This window comes from Malaclemys terrapin, chromosome 3, assembly GCF_027887155.1.
Source record: "Malaclemys terrapin pileata isolate rMalTer1 chromosome 3, rMalTer1.hap1, whole genome shotgun sequence".
NCBI classification, from domain to species: Eukaryota; Metazoa; Chordata; order Testudines; family Emydidae; genus Malaclemys; species Malaclemys terrapin.
Window position 1 is genome coordinate 93,061,211 of NC_071507.1, and position 18,298 is coordinate 93,079,508.

Below are 18,298 nucleotides of genomic sequence, written 5' to 3' on the forward strand. Positions count from 1 at the left end.
CAGCCTTTTGCATACCACTGCTTGGTGCAGGCAAATGGGAAGCTAAGAGCCGTGGAGGTTAATTCAGCCATGGAGGTTCCACCATGTGAGGTGGAGAATTTCTCTCTTCTGTCCCTGTACAGATCCCAACATTTAGTGTGGGTGAGAGCAGATTTTGCCCCAAATGTAGACAAGCATTCTTTTCACTTCACCTCTCGTTAGAAGGGTTCCTCAGCCACTTTATGTAAATTATCTTACCTAGCATCATCTACTGTACATGGTGATCAAGCAAGAAGACCAAGGGTAGTAGAAGCAAAGAACCATTTTCAGGCCATTTTAAAGCTCCCTAAAGTTTGCTACTTAATAAAACAGGAATTAAAAACATAACAGTGGTTAGTACAGCCATGACACAAACCTTCTTTGTAAGCCAGTCCATCTGGAAGGACATCACTTATAAATATATGAGTAAGATGCTGGTTTTCAACAACTTGAGCTGTGACTGCAAACCCTGGAATTAAGAAGAAAGATGGTTTTACCCTTACCACTTGGTCTGCTTAAAACAACAATCAGGTGAATTTCTGGTCAGGTATTTCTCATTTAGTTTTGTATGTTCAGTAGATTTAATCTACATAATCAAAGAGAGGTGACATTCTCACTCCCAACTTGTATCTACACACGCCTATGCAGACCCACACCCTAAGGACAAATTCTCTCATGTAAATTTCTTTACTCTTAAAAGCAATGTAAATAGTTATTATGAGATATTTTATTGTTTGTTCAAGTAAGCCTGATATAGCTTTTCAATAACACAGATCACCAGATCCAGTGAAGGTCTATAAAATACTTTGACAAATATTGTGAGGATTTTATATGATTTCTTGTAAAAACTGGGAGAGAACAGTGTCTGAAGACATGCAAAAATTGTGTGTGTTCATAACCCATTTTTGTGTACAACTAACACCATCAGGATCAGGCCCCCATTCTGATGGAAGCTGTACAAACATTAAAAAAAGAAAAGAAAAAAAAAGTCCTTGCCCCAAAGAACTGCCCCTCAGCCGCTGTTTCCTTTCTCTAACTGAGAATGCTTGACACAAAGAAGTGGATGAGATCAGAAGTCAGCATGATGGAAAAGGAGTTCTTCTGCAATACCATGAGAATTCTCCATTTTGTTCCTCACACACAGACTTCTGGTCTCAGTCCCTGACTCAAAGAGACTATAATCTCAGACCCAATCCAACTCACATTAAAGATTGTCTACATGGTGTGTTAGTCCCCACTAGAGGGTTGTAAATTCTAGTGTGCACTAGCATGTTGTATGTTAATTAGACCCTGTGGATCCTGCAAGCACAGACTAAAAATTCCCTAGTGAGTGTTACTGTAATACTTTTTGAAACAAGACTACATTTACAGGCACACTGGAACTTTTAGTGAGAACCAGCAGGGTCTGCACAGGCCAATTAGTGTGCAACACACTACTACATGCTAGAATTTACACCTCTCTGATGCAAGCTAATGCACCATGGTGACATGCCCTTAAAATCAATGGCAAGACTACCTTAGTGGGAATGAATTGACCTGAATGGGAGTGAATCAGGACCCCAATTTTAATTTTTCGGTTCCAATTTTCCTTCTGCAGTATTATCATCCTTCCTTTTTTCTCCACTGCCTTGCTCATTCTTGTTAGTTGAATGACTAAAGTCCACATTTCACAATGAGCAAACATAAGGATATTCCTAGGCATTCCCTCCCACCGGGAAAAGAAGCCAGTTAAAATTTCTGTCGAGTGACAGCCTGTTGGCACAGGGTCAAGAGAATGTTTTGCTGCCAAAAAGGAAATCATATGTTGAGAGTAGGCTGGGTATTTCTGTTTAGTTGAGCATGAGAGAGTTGCCTGCCAACTCTTCAGCAGCTCTTTTACTGGCTGGTCAATGAAGTGGCAGGGGGAAGTAAGCCTTTCACTTGTCCCCCCCAAATGCAGGAATCAAAAAAAAAAAAAAAAAAAGTCAGCAATTCTCGGGTCTTCCTTAAAGTGCTAACTTGTGCACTTTGCAGACTTGTCATACTGAACATGTACTGAACCAAAAATTGTCAACAAAGAGAAAGCACGTGGAAGGAAAAATTAAGCTTCAAAAAGAACAAAGAAAATAAAAGGAAAATCATTGGGAGGGATTTTACTAAAACTTACCAAAATCAGGTATATTCTCAGTCTTAGTAAGATGTACATGGTAAACATTTAAAGGAAAAATTTCTATTTCATCGTATATCTGTTAGAGAGAAAACATCACAAGTTGTGAAACTGTAGGACTGCAAAAGCCAAAGGTTCAATATTTCATGGAAATCAGTATCATTTTAATTATTAAAAAAAAACAAGCTGCATTGTTAAATAATCCATTAACAAAGGGCCAGATTCTGCTACCTTTACTCACATTAGAGAAGTGTGTTATGCTGCAAGTATCACTGAACTCAGTGGGACTAACTGTGGAATAAGGTATTACCTAATGGGTGAAATTCACCCATGTGCAGAGCACCAGCACTAGGCCTAGGCACCATTAAGTCCCACTTAAACCCTCAAAATAGTGCTTAAACCCAGGCTTAAGTGATGCCCTAGATCTCTAGTTCTCTGCACATGGGCGAGTTTAACTCACTGTGAGTAAGGGTAGCAGAATACAGTCTGTGATAGTGATCTAATCTAAAAATCCCATTTTGTATCTAATTCACAGACATTTAGAGAGTGTAATTTAGCTGTGGCTACAAATATCGAGAAGTTCTTATCTAAAATTAGTCTAACTTGCCTGATCTTGTATGTATTCATATGCTTCAGGAATACAATACTCAATGTTTTCATCAACTAATCTTCTAAGCTGTAGACCGTAGTGTCTTGGTTCCAGCTGCCTCATCTAAGGGACGAAAAGAACATATTTGAAATTCATGATTTATTAACAGAATCCCAGATGTCAAAGAAGCCACACACACAAAGCCTTTAGAAGTTAAGCAAAGGCAATCTTCAACAAGTTATTTTCTAAATGGTTTTGTGGTGTATTGTCTGTATTGCCTAGATGATTCGGTTCCAGCTCACATCAGTGTGATTCAGAAGTGGGCTGTAGTCCACGAAAGCTTATGCTCTATAAATTTGTTAGTCTCTAAGGTGCCACAAGTACTCCTGTTCTTCTTTTTTCAGGAAACACTTGCATTAACATTACATCTTGGCTGTTAGATTAACCAAGCATCATTATGTGTTTTCAAATAAACTTAGAACTCTGTTCTGTCCTTTTGAACTTGCACACATCTTCATCATTTTCTATGGCTCTTTTGCGCGGCTCAGTTCTGTGCATAAAACAGATGTGGAAAACATAAAACTGATGTGGAAAATGCATATGCATATACAGGCTCTTAGGAGAGAGGGATTTCCTAAGGGATTGCTTTTATTGCACTTTTTACTGCCAGGTTTCATCTATCATCAGTGAGTAACACCTACTTTTCACCATATGTAGTCGAAGTGAAAACCTAATATCTGCAGGAAGTCGAAGGGGAATGGAATATTCCCTAAGGATACTAGCCTAAAAGAGACGAGCCACTGGCTAGTCAGTCTCTTAAATTTAGCTCGCTGCTGAGACTACTGCAGCAAATCTTGCATTTCAGAATTAACAGAGCAATGTTTCAGAACAGAAACATCTCTGCATCCATTAAGGTCATTTCACCTCTCTGTTTAACAAGCCTCTGAAGCTTGTGAAATCTTAATCCACCGAGGAAGGATTGTTTAGCTGAACATTTCATTATGTGTAACAGAATGTACAGGTAATGTGTGCACTGTATTCTAAATAATTATATTAAAATGTATATTCTCACTCGGTGTGTTATGCAAAGTTTTAGGTATGCAGAATACAAATGGAGTGAAAACCATCAAAATATGGTTGAGAAAAAAATTAATAAATCAGATGTTACCCCCAAACCCAGACTTTTAAACAATGTGTTGTGTTGTGTTAAAGAATGAAGATTCCTTACCCTCACCAGAATGGAATGGCATTGTAAGAAGGAGAGAGTAACAGAAAAGATGTAGCAGAAAGGAGTAAGTGTTAGACTGCTTATGAAAAAGTTTACATACAGAATAGAAAGAAAAGATAAAACAGAAAAAGCTTTCATTAAAAGAAAACATTAAAATAAAGTAACTTACTATTAGACTACTGAAGTGATACAGGCATAACAAAACAGTATTTTCTACAGACAGACAAACATTTTGGAGCAGTGTAGTGAGAAACACAAGTAATTTACTTTTAAACTTGATTTTATAGATCTATATCTCTGTTTCTTTTAGCAGGGCTTCTATGTGTTACATTATCAATCCATTTCCAAATGTTTCAGTTCTGTCTTGCCATCTGGTGGTCACACCAAAGTCTTGTAGGATAATAGCCTAGCCCTTCTTTCCTAAAATTTAGCTCTTTTGCAAATGGTGGGGATTTTTAAAATGAGAGTTTTTCCCCCAAATTTATTGTTTTATTCCATTATAATTTGAAAATGGTTTGATTCACAAATTCAGAGAGTCAAGTTCAATCTGTTGGCACAAGTGATGATTAACACCCTACATTATTTTTGGTGTTGTGAAGGCTCTGGTCATGGCTCCAAAGTTAATGCAGAGTTCTATTTTGCCTTTAAGCAGTGATTCAACCTCTTTGTTTTGCATGAAAACTACAGCGTATCCTCCCAAACTTACAGCACCTATTCTGAGAACAGGCTGAATTTTTTGAGAATTTATAAGTAAATCCATTAGTTAGTGTATTAATTAAAAACACTAGGGCCTTTAAGAAATTACCGTAACATCTGTGTCAGTCTTTTCTTTGTCCCAAATAATCTTATCAATGGAATATTGCAGATACTTCAACTTTCCATATAGTTTAAAAGAATTAAAATCTTACAGAGTCTCTATTTGAAGAAATTAGGTCCCAATTAAGCAAAGTTATTAATGATTATTGTCTCTAATTGTTATGATTATATAGGCTATAGAATAAGCTCAAGGGAACAGTGTAAGTAACTCTTAAGTGGGGCCATTGTGACATCGGCGGTAACTCAACCAGTTACCACCCTTCCTCTACAGCTAATTTCCATGCACCAATTCTATTCATTGTAACGACTCAGTGATATAAGGCAGACTGGACATATGTCAAGAGTTCCCCTGGGTAGTTTAACATGTGCAGCTGTTATTGCTCTTTCAAGATTCTTGACTGCATGCTAGCTTAGGCATCAAAGAATGCCCATTCCACCATTTGAAAGTCCCCCATGACACTGCTGCTTGGGTTCCACTGAGCCTTAAACAGAACTGCCAGAAACACAGGAAGAACCCTTAAATTACAGGGACACTGGGATTCAGAGAAAGACTGGGTTCTCCCTGCTTCAGCATCAGAATAATTAATACACAAGTATAAGTGCTGGCCTTTTAAAGCACACAAGCTGCTTTCAAGTGTGAGAACTCTGTACCTTGCATGCCGAAGACAAAACATCTTCCACTCTGTGTTCTGGCTTGAGGGTTAACGTGACTCCTGGCCTATCACAGAAATGAACATATGTTTGGATTTCCCAAGCGCTCTCTTTCTGGCCACTTTCTGATGCAGAGCAGTAGACGTTTAAAAATTCATCAACTTGCTGCTGAAAATACGGGAAAAAATTGACAGTACATGGAGATATGGCAATATCAATAATATATTATACTGGAGGTTTGCTACTGGTATGTACTATGTGCATTTAGCAAAGGTATCACAATAAGCTCTTTCCTGTCATAGAAGAACAAATTACGTTACCAGTTCTCATATAATATCACTGACTTTAGTCCAGATTTTGTTTAGAGAATTGATTTCATTATTTCTCTTGCATTCAAATGATACTATTTCACTCACCTATCTCATGTTACTAGTTCAAATTAACTCCTAAAGTGGCAAGATTATACATATATGCACAAATGGAAAAAGGTCTTAAACAGGATTACACAATTATGCCTATGTAAACAAATGAAAAAGCCTTAAAACAGGATTAAACAATTAGTACCGTATTTTATCAAAGACTTTGAATAGATCACTATACAGTAGAACCTCAGAGTTACAAACACCTCGGAAATGGAGGTTGTTCATAACTCTGAAATGTTTGTAACTCTGACCAAAACAGTATGGTTATTCTTTCAAAAGTTTACAACTGAACTTTGACTTAATACTGCTTTGAAACGTTACTATGCAGAAAAAAAAATGTTATGATTATATAGGCTATAGAATAAGCTCAAGAGAACAGTGTAAGTAACTTTTTTTTTCTTTTTTTTTTAAAGTACACCTCTACCCCGATATAACGCTGTTCTCGGGAGCCAAAAAAAATCTTATAGGTGAAACCGCGTTATATTGAACTTGCTTTGATCCGCCAGAGGTGCGCAGCCCCGCTCCTCCCGGAGCACTGCTTTACCGCGTTATATCCAAATTTGTGTTATATCGGGTCGTGTTATATTGGGGTAGAGGTGTAGTTTACGTTTAACACAGTACTTTACTGTATTTGCGGGGTTTTTTGTTTTTTTTTTTGGTCTCTGCTGCTGCCTGATTGTATACTTCTGGTTCCAAATGGAGGTGTACGTGGTTGACTGGCCAGTTCGTAATTCTGGTGTTCGTAACTCTGAGGTTCTACTGTATTTCTAATGAGAAAAGAGGATAATCTAGTAGTCTTCCAGCAGAGGACACTATGGAGCAAGAAACATCACAGACAACATAGCAGAAGCATAAACTACTCCTGCTATACCCACAGTTTAAGATTATATTGTTTGTTAGACAGTGAAGAGTGTAATCTTTCACTACTTAGGCTCAAATTGAAGCTCAATCCAACTTTAAACATGAAATACATCTGGCAAACCACAACCAACTTTAATGTGGAGGTAATCCATAACACAAAGCCATTTTGTATACATTTATACAACCATTTGATTCATCTTAAATATCCCTTTACTATCTTGCTCATCTTTGCCCTTTCTTTTGTGCCACAATTTATGATTCAAAAGTAACCCACCGAAGGAGAAGAAAAATACAACTACAGCTGTACTGTGTTGAGACTAGATCTTCAACCACTGTATTAGGTGTCAGAACTCTGAGCTAGATTGTGGCTGGCCTCTGCACATGTAAACAATAGAGGGGATTTGTGAGGGAGCACAAGAAAAAGAACCCAACCACAAATAGAGCTTCCAGGACTCTTCTGAGTGCAGGATCTGCTCCATGGTGTGAGCCACATCAAAGTAGGAGGGGAAGCAGAGGTGAGGCCATGACCCTGTCCACTCCCCACCAGCTAGCAAAGCCAGCTATCTATGCAGGGGAGGGGTAACAGTGTGTGCACACCTTTTGTACACTTGGAAACCTGGGAGATGCAATTCTGCCCAGAGCACCTGCAGGGGCCGTGCAGCCCCAGGGGCCCAGTGCAGGGCTGTGATTAAAAGCCACAATGGAATCCTTATAGTGGAGCTGCCTTGGGCAGGGACTGCGTTTCCCTCTCTATTGGCCCAGCACCAAAAATAATGACCACACTCAACAAATAATAACAATGTCATTGTTATTCTTGACATGCATGACAATCACGGCAGTAAAAATGGCATATCAAACAGCCACATCAGTGTATTTACCACATTACTCATAAATATAAATTCCAGCCAGATTAGAAGCCTGAAGCAGGAATTATTTTATAAAGAGCCACATTTTGATGACTTTCAAAAATCATACTTTCCTAGTGGCAAACTACCAGCTAGAAAAATGATACTAAGGGCAGAGTCTCAGCTGGTGTCAATTGTCATGGCTTTACTGTAGTCAATGGAACTATGACAATTGATATTTGCTGAGATTCTCCCTCATTGATTGTTGTACCATAATTTGTACAGAACAGTTGCTATATTATAGGATGATAATTCCTATAGAACTATACTCACATCAGAAAGCACCGAGAAGCCAAGAGGATAGGAATCAACTATGAGCTTCTACAACTGTACAAATGATGAAAAAGAGATAAAGCAAGAAAGACAAATTGCAAGAATTAAGAATCCTGATATCATGTATCAAACTGTTAATTCTCAGTGTGCTTCCTGGAGAGCAAGGTGAAGCAACCCTGTATGTCAATTCAGAGATGCTACTAGCAATTCAGTGGTTTGTAATTATCAGTTGGATTATTGAAGGGAAATCAGCCCTTCAGTCTGCCCATTATAAATCAATCTCAGTACAATCATTGGTGGAGAAAAATTCAACAGAGGAGTAAGATGGGGGAAAACATTATTTAAAGGCATCTTCCCCCACCCCAACACAATCCCCTTTAAATTATAGGATTCAGAGTTTTATTAACCAACATAAACTGCTAGGGATCCAAAATAATCTGTTTACCATGTATACTGATGCTCAAACATAAGCATTACTAAGGGCCTGATGTGAGGAAAACTTAAGTCTTTCTATATTAAACTACAAACATATTCCTTAGCTGTGGTCAAGATACTGTTGCTTCACCCACATTTTCCATTTCAGAAACTCTGACATTAAATGAGATTTTTTTTCTGTTATGCCTGCAGTGACTAATACTACAATACTTCATTCATTCCTTGCCACATAAAGCTACAACAACCCATCCAGTTTTCCAGCAACACGTGCCAGGACTTTCAGACTGTCATACACTATGCCACAGTGCTGCTTGAGGAGCAATAGGATACTTCATGATTTTCCCATCTTTCTCTGTTTGTTGTCACCATCTTCATAAGCAACACCTCAGAAAAGCTACCAGGAACACTTCACTACTTGTATTTTACTGCATTCGCCAGGAAGCATCTTATGAAAGGTTTTGATTGTTTTCGATTTTTATTTGAAATTGGCTAATGAAACTGGGTTGACTCCAACCTTAACGGTTTTGAGAGTTATGATGACTCACTTCTGAATTGTAGTAAGATTCATCAAAATATCGGGATCTTAAAAAAATGCATAGGCCATATTTTGAACCCTTAAAAAGTCTAGAAACAAATGCCCCACTTTTGCATATTTAGCAGCCATAGGTCTAGATTTGTTATCCCTCTGCTGCCATGAGTGGAAAGGACTCAGATGTACTGAGGTATTATGAAAGGGCAAAGAAAGACCATAGATTATTCCTTTCTTCCCTGCAACCCCTTCAAAAACCCCTCAGCTCAGCATTTTTCAGGTTCTGCCTGTTTGGAGGATAGGGGCAAGTGGTGCAAGGATATGGCAGGGGTTGTCTGCTGTCTCTCCCTCCCAGCCCTGTGAGAGTATTGTAACCGCATGCGTTTTATTCCATTTTGGGTTATTCAGTGTAGCCCATGGCAGAGTGAATCCCCTGGCCTTGAAGTCGGAAGAGGGGCTAGAGTCAATGGCTGGCATGAAGGCCATGGCAGCATTACTCTTTCAGGAGACATGAGTCAGGGAGACCTGAGGGAACCAGGAGGCTCAGGTTTAGAGGCCAGAATCCTGTTGTGTCTGGTTTCTATAGCACAGATTTGTTACAATCAGTTCTGTGGGATGTGGGGAAGGAGGCAAACCTCACACCACACCCAATGGAATAATTCAGAGGGAATTGTAAATTCTCTATAGGGGATGATTTGACCCAGAAATCCCATATTATTACAATGTATCGTATGTATACTGCCTATTGAAAAGAGAGGGGTGACTTTCTATAAATATTCCCCCTCCTCCCACAGTATTCAGCAAATAACAGGCATTACACAGCTGAAAGAACAGTTGTTTTCATTGATTTTTTTCATCAAAGAACACATGAGTTAGAGATGATTTTCATAGGCACAACAACACTCTAGGGTTTGGTACCATCATTGGGAAAATTCTGTGGTATAACTTTTTGCATAATTCTACGGAAATCTATATTTATATTTCTTTATTATCTTGCCACTAAATGAATACTCACAAGAGGGAAGTAAACCATACAGCTCATCATAACTGGAAATTACAGCATAAAAAGCCATGAGCTATAACAAACTTTTCCCAAGTCTCAAATGTTATGTAGCATCAAGAGTTGCATTACAGCTTTTCATTATAGTCATTTTTAAGTGCAATGTTTCATTCTAAATGCAGATTTCATCTAATACTAGGTACACAAATTCATAGGGAGCATAGTTCTGTGGCATAATTTCTTCTTAGCTCTTTAAAACTTAAAATTACATTAGGGGATGACCTGGTCCAGGGAATGAGAGTGAGTGAAAGGGTAAAGTGGAGAGAAACTATGACTTTTAGTCCAGAGGGATACTCAAGGGAACCAAACTATGTTCTAATCAAAATTAAGCCCTAGAATCCTGATCCTTAGTACTGCAAACCCTCAGAAGGGTTGCACCAGGCATGACTCCTGTGGCTTATACTGCTATTACAGCAATCCGTCAACAAATCTGCCTCAATTCTACCAATTGGTTTGGCCCTACATCCTGCTCACACAAAAGCAAGTTTGCATGGAGAGGGCTTTTTCTGTCTGGATTACAAATCCATAAAAAATGGGTTAGCATGGCCAAGCTGCGTGGTGCGGCCCCAGACCCCGCTCCCCAACGGGAGATCGTGGACTTAAAACGGCCGGACCTGGCCCACAGGCTGTAGTTTGCCCACGCCTGTTCTAACCACTTGGATCAACCTAGTTTACTGACCAAAGGCTAGTCCTGCCCTCTCTCTTTTAAACCAATGAGAACTTCCTTGCCATGCATAGCAGGAGGGGAGATATTTGGCATTCACTTGCTTTGTCCTTATAGCAAACAAAGGTCTGCAGCTTGAAAGAATACGAGTCATTTGCTGCCAGTGATTTTAGGCACGCAAATGAATGATAGGCCAGAAGAGTAATTAAGAAGGTCTCTGATGTTTTGTAAAAATCTCTGCTTAACAGATAAGAATTAAAAGTATAAGCTCACAGAAACAAGCCATGCAACAAAACTAAATGTGATCATCTTAATTAGAGGGGAATATTTGCACAAGCCTAAGAAGGGAGAGGAGCTGGAAAGCCCTCAAAATGACCCTGATGCCATCCAGATTCTACAGTACATTTTAAGTCCTCATTGTACCTGCAAATACAACTAACATTGAAACAGTAAGGACTGAATTGTGGCAGTTATGCAGTGTACTGCTCTGCTTCAGGGGCAGTGCAGAACGACATCACCTCAGAGGAAGGGGGGGGGGGACCATGCTCTTTTCTGCTCCTAGACAATTGTGCGGCCAGGGTAGAGGTCAGTTCCCCATAACCCTATCTCCTCCCTTCTCCTTTAGAGTGGTTTGCATCCCAGCAGGCACTAAGGAGGAGGATTGTGACTGTGACCAGCCACTACGCAGGCTACTGCAAGTGGGGGAGAGTTCTACTGCCCTCCACCACATCCCCTCCCACATGTACGCTGGGCCAGGCACATTTGGTTCTCTGTCTTTCTACCTGAAAATACAGGCTCTGTAATATTACAGTTTCTTAATCTTTAAACATACAGGTTCTGTCAAACTAATTCTTGGCAAATGGCGAGCAAAAATCCAGTAATAACTTGGTCTAGGCTATACTATAAAAGAAATGAATACTTCCACACACACACACCCACACACGTAGCAGTGGGGATCAGGATGATATAGGAAGTTTTAGTTAAGGGAAAAGTCTACCTTACACATTTAAAAATCCATGTCGGAGTGGTTTCCCCTAACAGATTATAAATCAAAGTGTGGTTCTGTCAACTAATACCAGATGATATTCAATAAAGTTTCTGAAGTAGCTTTTTTCATATACTTATGTGACATCCCTTCAGAACTTTAAAAGTAAATTTAACGATGCAGTACAAAGACTAGCTCATCTTACCTCAGTAGAGTTGGATGATTTCTGGAGTAGCTGTGTGCCTGCAAATCCATTTCCCCCAGTTGAATCAAAAATCTAAATTAAAACAAATGCACAGATAAATAATCAAAGTGCTATGTAACATATAAGGTTAATTTCCAATACAGCTAAATCTCTTGTGCTTAAACAAAGATGAAAGGTAACAAAATATCATTCCATTAACCAACCAACCTGAGAATAGATTATTTTTGCAACACATTACCATTTTATTTTGACTAAGAGAATATATTATAACATCCATGCTCTCTCCATAGTGAATGCTGCAGCAAGACTCCTCTTATAAGGCCACACACACATTCACACTCCCTCACTCTTATCTATCTATATATGCTGCTTATATCCACATGATAAGTTGCATTTATCTAGTATCTTCAAGTGGCAAATTAACCCTCTGGCCAACAGTTTCCAGTCCTGGTAGCCTGTGAAATACCACATCATGCCAAATCATGTCACTATTATTTATAGAAACGCTATTCTAAATAAATGTTGTCGTTTTCTAAAACACATTAGCTTGGACTCATGGTTGTAAGAGAAGTCTGTCTTTATAGAAAGAAGACTAAACAAGTACCAACAACAAGCAATGGTAGCAGAGTATTATCCACACATTAGAGATGGGAAACTGAGGCATGGAGAAATTAAGGCTAAAATTCTCAAAGTGGGGATAAAGCTTACCTAACTCACAGTTGCTGGGAGGCTAAAAAAAAGCCATTCACGATTATGGATACACTCAGTTGTTATGGTGATTAGTGTCATATAGTATCTAGATAGACAGACCTGCATACTTCATTCATGGCTTTATCACTTGTAAGTAAGAGGACCAGTCCCCGAAAAGGCATATGTAAACAAAATGTAATTTTTAGCTCACTTCTGATATCAGCAAAGTAGGACAATATCAGATACTAACTTTGTTGTTAGAAAGTGTTGGTTTTTGGGTCATCCCCGTTAAATGTCTTAAAATACAGAAGACAATCCCAAACTCTCTTCTCTTGACATGTACACATGATGGAGTATTGAAATGTGACTAAACAGCAACACTTATGAACTTCCTTTCCCATGTTCCACTCAGAGCTCTAATCAAGGTATCTTATTTGTATGACTTTTTGAAATAGTTTGCAATTTAGAATCAAAGAAACAGAAACTGTTTCAGAGACCAGGGATAATGTGAATCTTGATATCACCCATCTGCCAGGATTCAGTTTCCATAACGGATTGGTTTCTAAATAATGGGGGAACAAAATACTAACCCCTTCATTCAATTTTATATTGGAAATCTTCCCAGGGTGGACTTTAAATTAATGCCATAAAATAAAATTGGGCTGAAGATAAAAAAGACTTTAAAAGGTTTGAGAGTATGCTATCGGACTTTCTGCTTAAAGTATTTTGAACAACCACACTCAATTTGAATTAAATAAATGAAAACAAGGAGATTCAGAGTCAAGGCTGACATCCTCTTCTTAACTCACAATCTGATGATTCGGAACCACAGCACTGTGAACACAGCACTCACTCATGTCTTCCCTGCTCATCCCAAATTCCTACCGGATTCAACAGGTACACAAGGAAGGCAGGATCGGGCCCTGAATAGCTCTATCTATATGGCTATGCAACTCTATGGCACACTGTGAGGGTCAGTGTGTCAAAATTTCAGCCATCATTCTTAAATTCTTCACTTTTATGGACATGAGTCAGAGCCCTAGTATTACTGACACACAGTACTTAGTGTTTACTTTTCCTTAGTTTTACAGTTGGATTTTAAATAAAAAGTGAAGTAAATTTAAAACAAAAAAAGTCTATGAAAACTGAGATTTATTTGGGGCCAGCTTGTTCCAGCCCTTGGTGCGAATTCCCTGCAGTGAGGGTAATGAAAGGAGCATTTTGCCCAGATTGTTGCCTGCAAATCTGAGTGTGGAGGCGCCCTCCTCTCCATGTTTAGATTTCCCCCTTCCGCTCAAAAAAGAAGGGATATAGCTGCCTTGGTGACACAATCCCCCGTCTGAACTCTGTGGAGGCCTCTCCACAGGGTCTGGGGCATGAAGTCAGGATAGGGAGGGATAGTGGGCAGGGGATGCACTGTGTCTCTTCCCAGCCCTACAGATATTAGCCAGGGGCTCAGTCAGGCTTGGGTCTCACAGTCATTTATTACCTACGTTCATCATGAAAGCACATCTCTCTGATATGCTGAAATATATCACTACCCAATAGACTACACCCTTAGTCTATCATGTAGATAAATATTTACCCATTCAGAATATGAACTGCTAGACTATAAAACTCAGACACATTAATGTGCAATATTAAATCTATTACATCAGCTCTCGGGCTATTGTGATATGAATATGGATGGGCATGTTTAAAAAGTCTGAAAGCAAATTACTGGTGTATTTGCGGCAGCCAATTTTCAAATGCTACATGATCTGGGATTTTTGTTTAATAAAAGTAAAATGCAAGACTGGGGGAATAACAGAAGAATAAGATGGACTAATGAATGACCCACATAGCTGGTTTTACAAAATGAGCCCTACTGACACGGTAGGCACGCATAAAGCTATGGAAAACAGTAGCATTCTGAATGTGTGCATGAGCCTGCCTCCCCTACGACAGTTAAAAGTTTCTGTCTGGGTTTTTGGGGATACCCCCACTCCCTCTCTCCTTTCCTTTACTGCCTGTACAATTCAGAAAAACCCTGCCAGATCCTCATCTGGTGCAAACTGAAGTAACTCCATTGAAGTCAGTGGAGCTGTGCAGATTTATGCCAGCTGAAAATCTAGCCCCCTAGGTCATCACATCCTTTCCTCTCTGGCTGAAGGAGCACCGGAGCCTAAGCTCTCCTCAAGACCCAGCAGGGCTGCTTTGCATGTCCGCCACATGAGGTCACTCCAAAGTATTGCTGCAGGCATCTCCACCTCCCCTTGCAGAGTGCACTGCCCTCACAACACCCTCAGGCCCTGCTTGTCTAGAGCCACTGACTTTCTACTCCTGTGGGTCAGAATCTCTCTTATTCACCAATGTACACACAGCAATAGGAACTTAATTTTACAGTACTGTCATTTACAAGCCTTTTAATAATTTTAAACTGGCATTTACCTGAGTTACTGAAGGTCGTTTTTCTTTCCCTTTTCTTGCCAAAGTGTCTAGCCCTTTGAGCGAGGAAAATAAGCCCTTCTTACTTCGTACCCTCTGTGACAGAGACAGGGTTCGTTTCCTGAGAGCAGCCTCATCCCTGGAGCAGATCTATTAAACATACATACAAGCCTTCACATCTCGATCATATAACAGCAAGATAAATCCAAAGTAATTATAATGAGACATCAAATGAGGGTTATTTCAGTTTATCTCAACATGGTCCCAAACCTTCTGCACCGCTGCTCCTTTTTTTATTAATACAAAGTGACAATTGAAGAAATATGATGTAAAAAAGTCAAGGTAGGGAAGATACTGAGAAAATATTGCTCTGCCCCACAACAAGCTAGTGCTAGTACAAGGCCATAAACTGTGCAACTGAAGAAGTTATTGCAAAGATGCCGAGGAAGAATGATCAGCCATGATTTAGATGTTAAATTCCTCAAGGAAGGAAGGCACACAAAAGTCTCAAGCATGCAAGATAACAGCATATTGTCACACCGCATGATTAGCAAACAATAACACTAGCTACACGGGCAAAAAGAGAGAGAGAAAGCGAGCGAGCGCGCACACATGTGCAAGAGAGAAATATAGTCCCTGTCTGTGACAAAGCTTGCCTTAATATTTCAAGGTGGACCTTCAAAATTCTTTTTCACCCTCATTCTCTACCACACCAAATGTGATCCAGTCCTGCTCATTGTGATCAGCCTTAGGATTTTTGGCAAGCGTTAGAGAGGTGGGGGAAGATTCTCAGCTGGTGCAACTATGGTAGGTCTGTTGAAAGGTATGACAGCGTACAACAGCTAAGGATCTGCTCTATTATTCTTTGCAGACTGACAACAAGATTTTCAAAAGTGTAATGATTTTGGATACCCCCCCCCCACACACACACTTTGGGGGGCAGAACTTGACACTGTAAAGAGGCCTGATTTTCAGATGGAGGGTGCTTGGCACATTCTGAAAATCAGGCTCTTTTAAGCTGTTTTAAGATGAGCAGCTCAACACTGATGGGCCCAAAATCACTAGCCACTTTTAAAAATATTGACTCCAGCCCTCACCCCAATTTAATGTATTTAATTTATATAAAAGTTTATCTGTGAAGTTAAGGGAGAAAAAAAAATCACTGTGGCAAACCTTCCACAATGATAAGTTGACATTTTCAAGCCCATCTCTGCAAAGAAGAGGGTCAGAAACTTACAAGGTGGTCTTTTTGTTTTAAATGAAAGCTGAGATAAGCCTCAACATTTCGGAGTCCCCAAATTTGGGGCAAAAGAAAGCATGGCCCAATGCTTCCAGGTCCCAAAGTCTGTCTCTGGGCAAGATAATTTCTAAACATTTAGAGTCCGCAAACTAACAGGGTTTCTTTGGCAGCTGGTGGGTTTGGCACTGTGTGAGCGCGTGTCTGTGTGAGTTTCCCTGGCTTTACTCTTCATACAACTAAATCACTAGTGATAAGGTAACCAGAACTTTCTATAACACAGTCACATAAAGTGCAGTCACACTCACCAGTGCATGGAAGGAGGAGACTGAGAAGATGCCCAGTCTCCCCAGTGCCAGTTTTGAAGGACGGCTGGTGGCAGCCAGAAGGCTCTTAGGGTTTGGTAACTCTCCACCTTGTAGACTCGCCAGGTAGCAGCGCATCCTGAAGAGGTCCATGTTAAATTTCTCTAGATTCTGCTCCCATTGCTGGATCTATTTAGATATAAAGAGGGACAATTAGAGGAAAAAATTTTTGTGGGTCTCGTTGAAAATGTGAGCTCTTCCACAAACTTCTAGTAAATTACTTTCATCTGGAGATATATGGATTGGATTAGTTTTCCCCCTGCCAAAACACATTCAGTCATATTGTGTTACAACAACTCAAAAAATGGCTTGAAATAGAACAAAGCTGGTGGTCCTAAATATATACTGACAAGATGAATGTATCATGGGTAGCCTGATTCCCACAGAAGCAATTACATAAAAACAAATCCTTGTGGTTCATGAAGTTTCAAGAAAATGGATTAATTTTGTTTCCTACATTTTTATGAGCTTAGATTCTATGTTTGGTTGCCTAAAAGCAAAGCTGCATGACTCAGCTAAATCAATCATCCAAGTAGCAATGTTGAGGGGTTTTGCTGGTCTTTTAGTGCTCTTCCTTTTGAATTCCCCATTCCTAAAGAAGCGGTAGCAACTGGTAACATCAGCATGTCTGGGTCTTACTCCTATTAACAGTTAAACCATTTCCTATACCTAATCATACTGTAAATGTGAATTAAATACATTATAAGCCTTATATATAATATAGAGCCTGCTGCAATGAAGAGTGTATTTGCTTAATACAATATAAACATATTTAAATATTTAAATACACACAAACACGCTTGCTGAGAGTCCAATTTTTAAACTAAATTAGGCACCCAAATCCTAACCTGAGGAGTTCAAAGGTGAATAAATGTTCATTTAAGGTGTGAACTTAGATGAATAAATTTCAAACTGAAGATCCAAATGCTGGACTGGATACTGAACACTGAACATAAGTACCCAAACTTGAAGCCTGGGCTTTTGTGTGTGTCTATATGTGCACAAGCACAGACATTTACATAATGTATGTGGGCCAGATTTTGCCCTTAGTTACACTAGTGTAAATTCCTTGATTTAGAGAGGTGTAAGTGCAGGTAGAATCAGGCTTACTATGTGTGTATTATATATTACATTACATTACATGACTCAACAGAAAAGAGCAGCTGTATTTTGCAAGTTAACCATGGCCACACTTAGGCCTAGTCTAGACTAGAAAATTGGTCAGGGATGTGAAAAATCCACCCCCTGGAGCAGCATAATTATGTTGACCTAAATCCCCATGCTGATAGTGTTAGGTCAGCAGAAGAATTCTTCCATCAACCTAGTGACTGCCTCTTGGGGAGGTAGATTACCTACACTGATGGGAGAATCAACTGGTGTAGGCAGTGTCTACACTGAAGCACTATAGTGGCGCAGCTGTGCCGCTGTAGCATTTTACGTGTAGACATACCCTTAGAAAAATGCTATCATCTGAATTCTAGAACTATTAAAAATTCAGTCTGGATAAGTACCTTTCAATCATTTATTGCCTACAGGACAAGCTGATCACATGGGTATAAAAATTCTAGGTGCACCGATTGACTAACACATTTGGCTTGAAGCGAAATCAGATCAGTTTCCTTGTCATGTCACCAAATATTAGAAAGAAATGAATGACTTCCTTGCCTAGTTTGTTACACTGCTAAATTCTGCTGGCTCCTTCTGAATGCTGCTCTCCCCAATGCACTTCAGGAAGAGTGCACATAGGTAGTTAAGTATTGCTTCAGGAAAATACTGGAACAACCATATTTTC

The 18,298-nt window shown here is 39.5% G+C and overlaps 1 protein-coding gene across 4 annotated transcripts in view; it reads right to left on the bottom strand.

The window, feature by feature from the left end:
• TIAM2 (TIAM Rac1 associated GEF 2) overlaps nt 1-18,298 on the bottom strand; it is a 323,237-nt gene that overhangs the window by 67,025 nt on the left and 237,914 nt on the right. For 3 of the 4 annotated variants that reach the window (XM_054022224.1, XM_054022222.1, XM_054022225.1), the window contains 7 exons: nt 16,450-16,635; nt 14,908-15,054; nt 11,788-11,859; nt 5,449-5,616; nt 2,772-2,876; nt 2,165-2,243; nt 395-487 (listed from right to left, as the gene is read on the bottom strand). In XM_054022224.1, coding sequence (XP_053878199.1) covers nt 395-487; nt 2,165-2,243; nt 2,772-2,876; nt 5,449-5,616; nt 11,788-11,859; nt 14,908-15,054; nt 16,450-16,635 — 850 coding nt within the window. The remainder of the gene's footprint in view (nt 1-394; nt 488-2,164; nt 2,244-2,771; nt 2,877-5,448; nt 5,617-11,787; nt 11,860-14,907; nt 15,055-16,449; nt 16,636-18,298) is intronic. The other variant, XM_054022226.1, reaches the window with a different exon arrangement.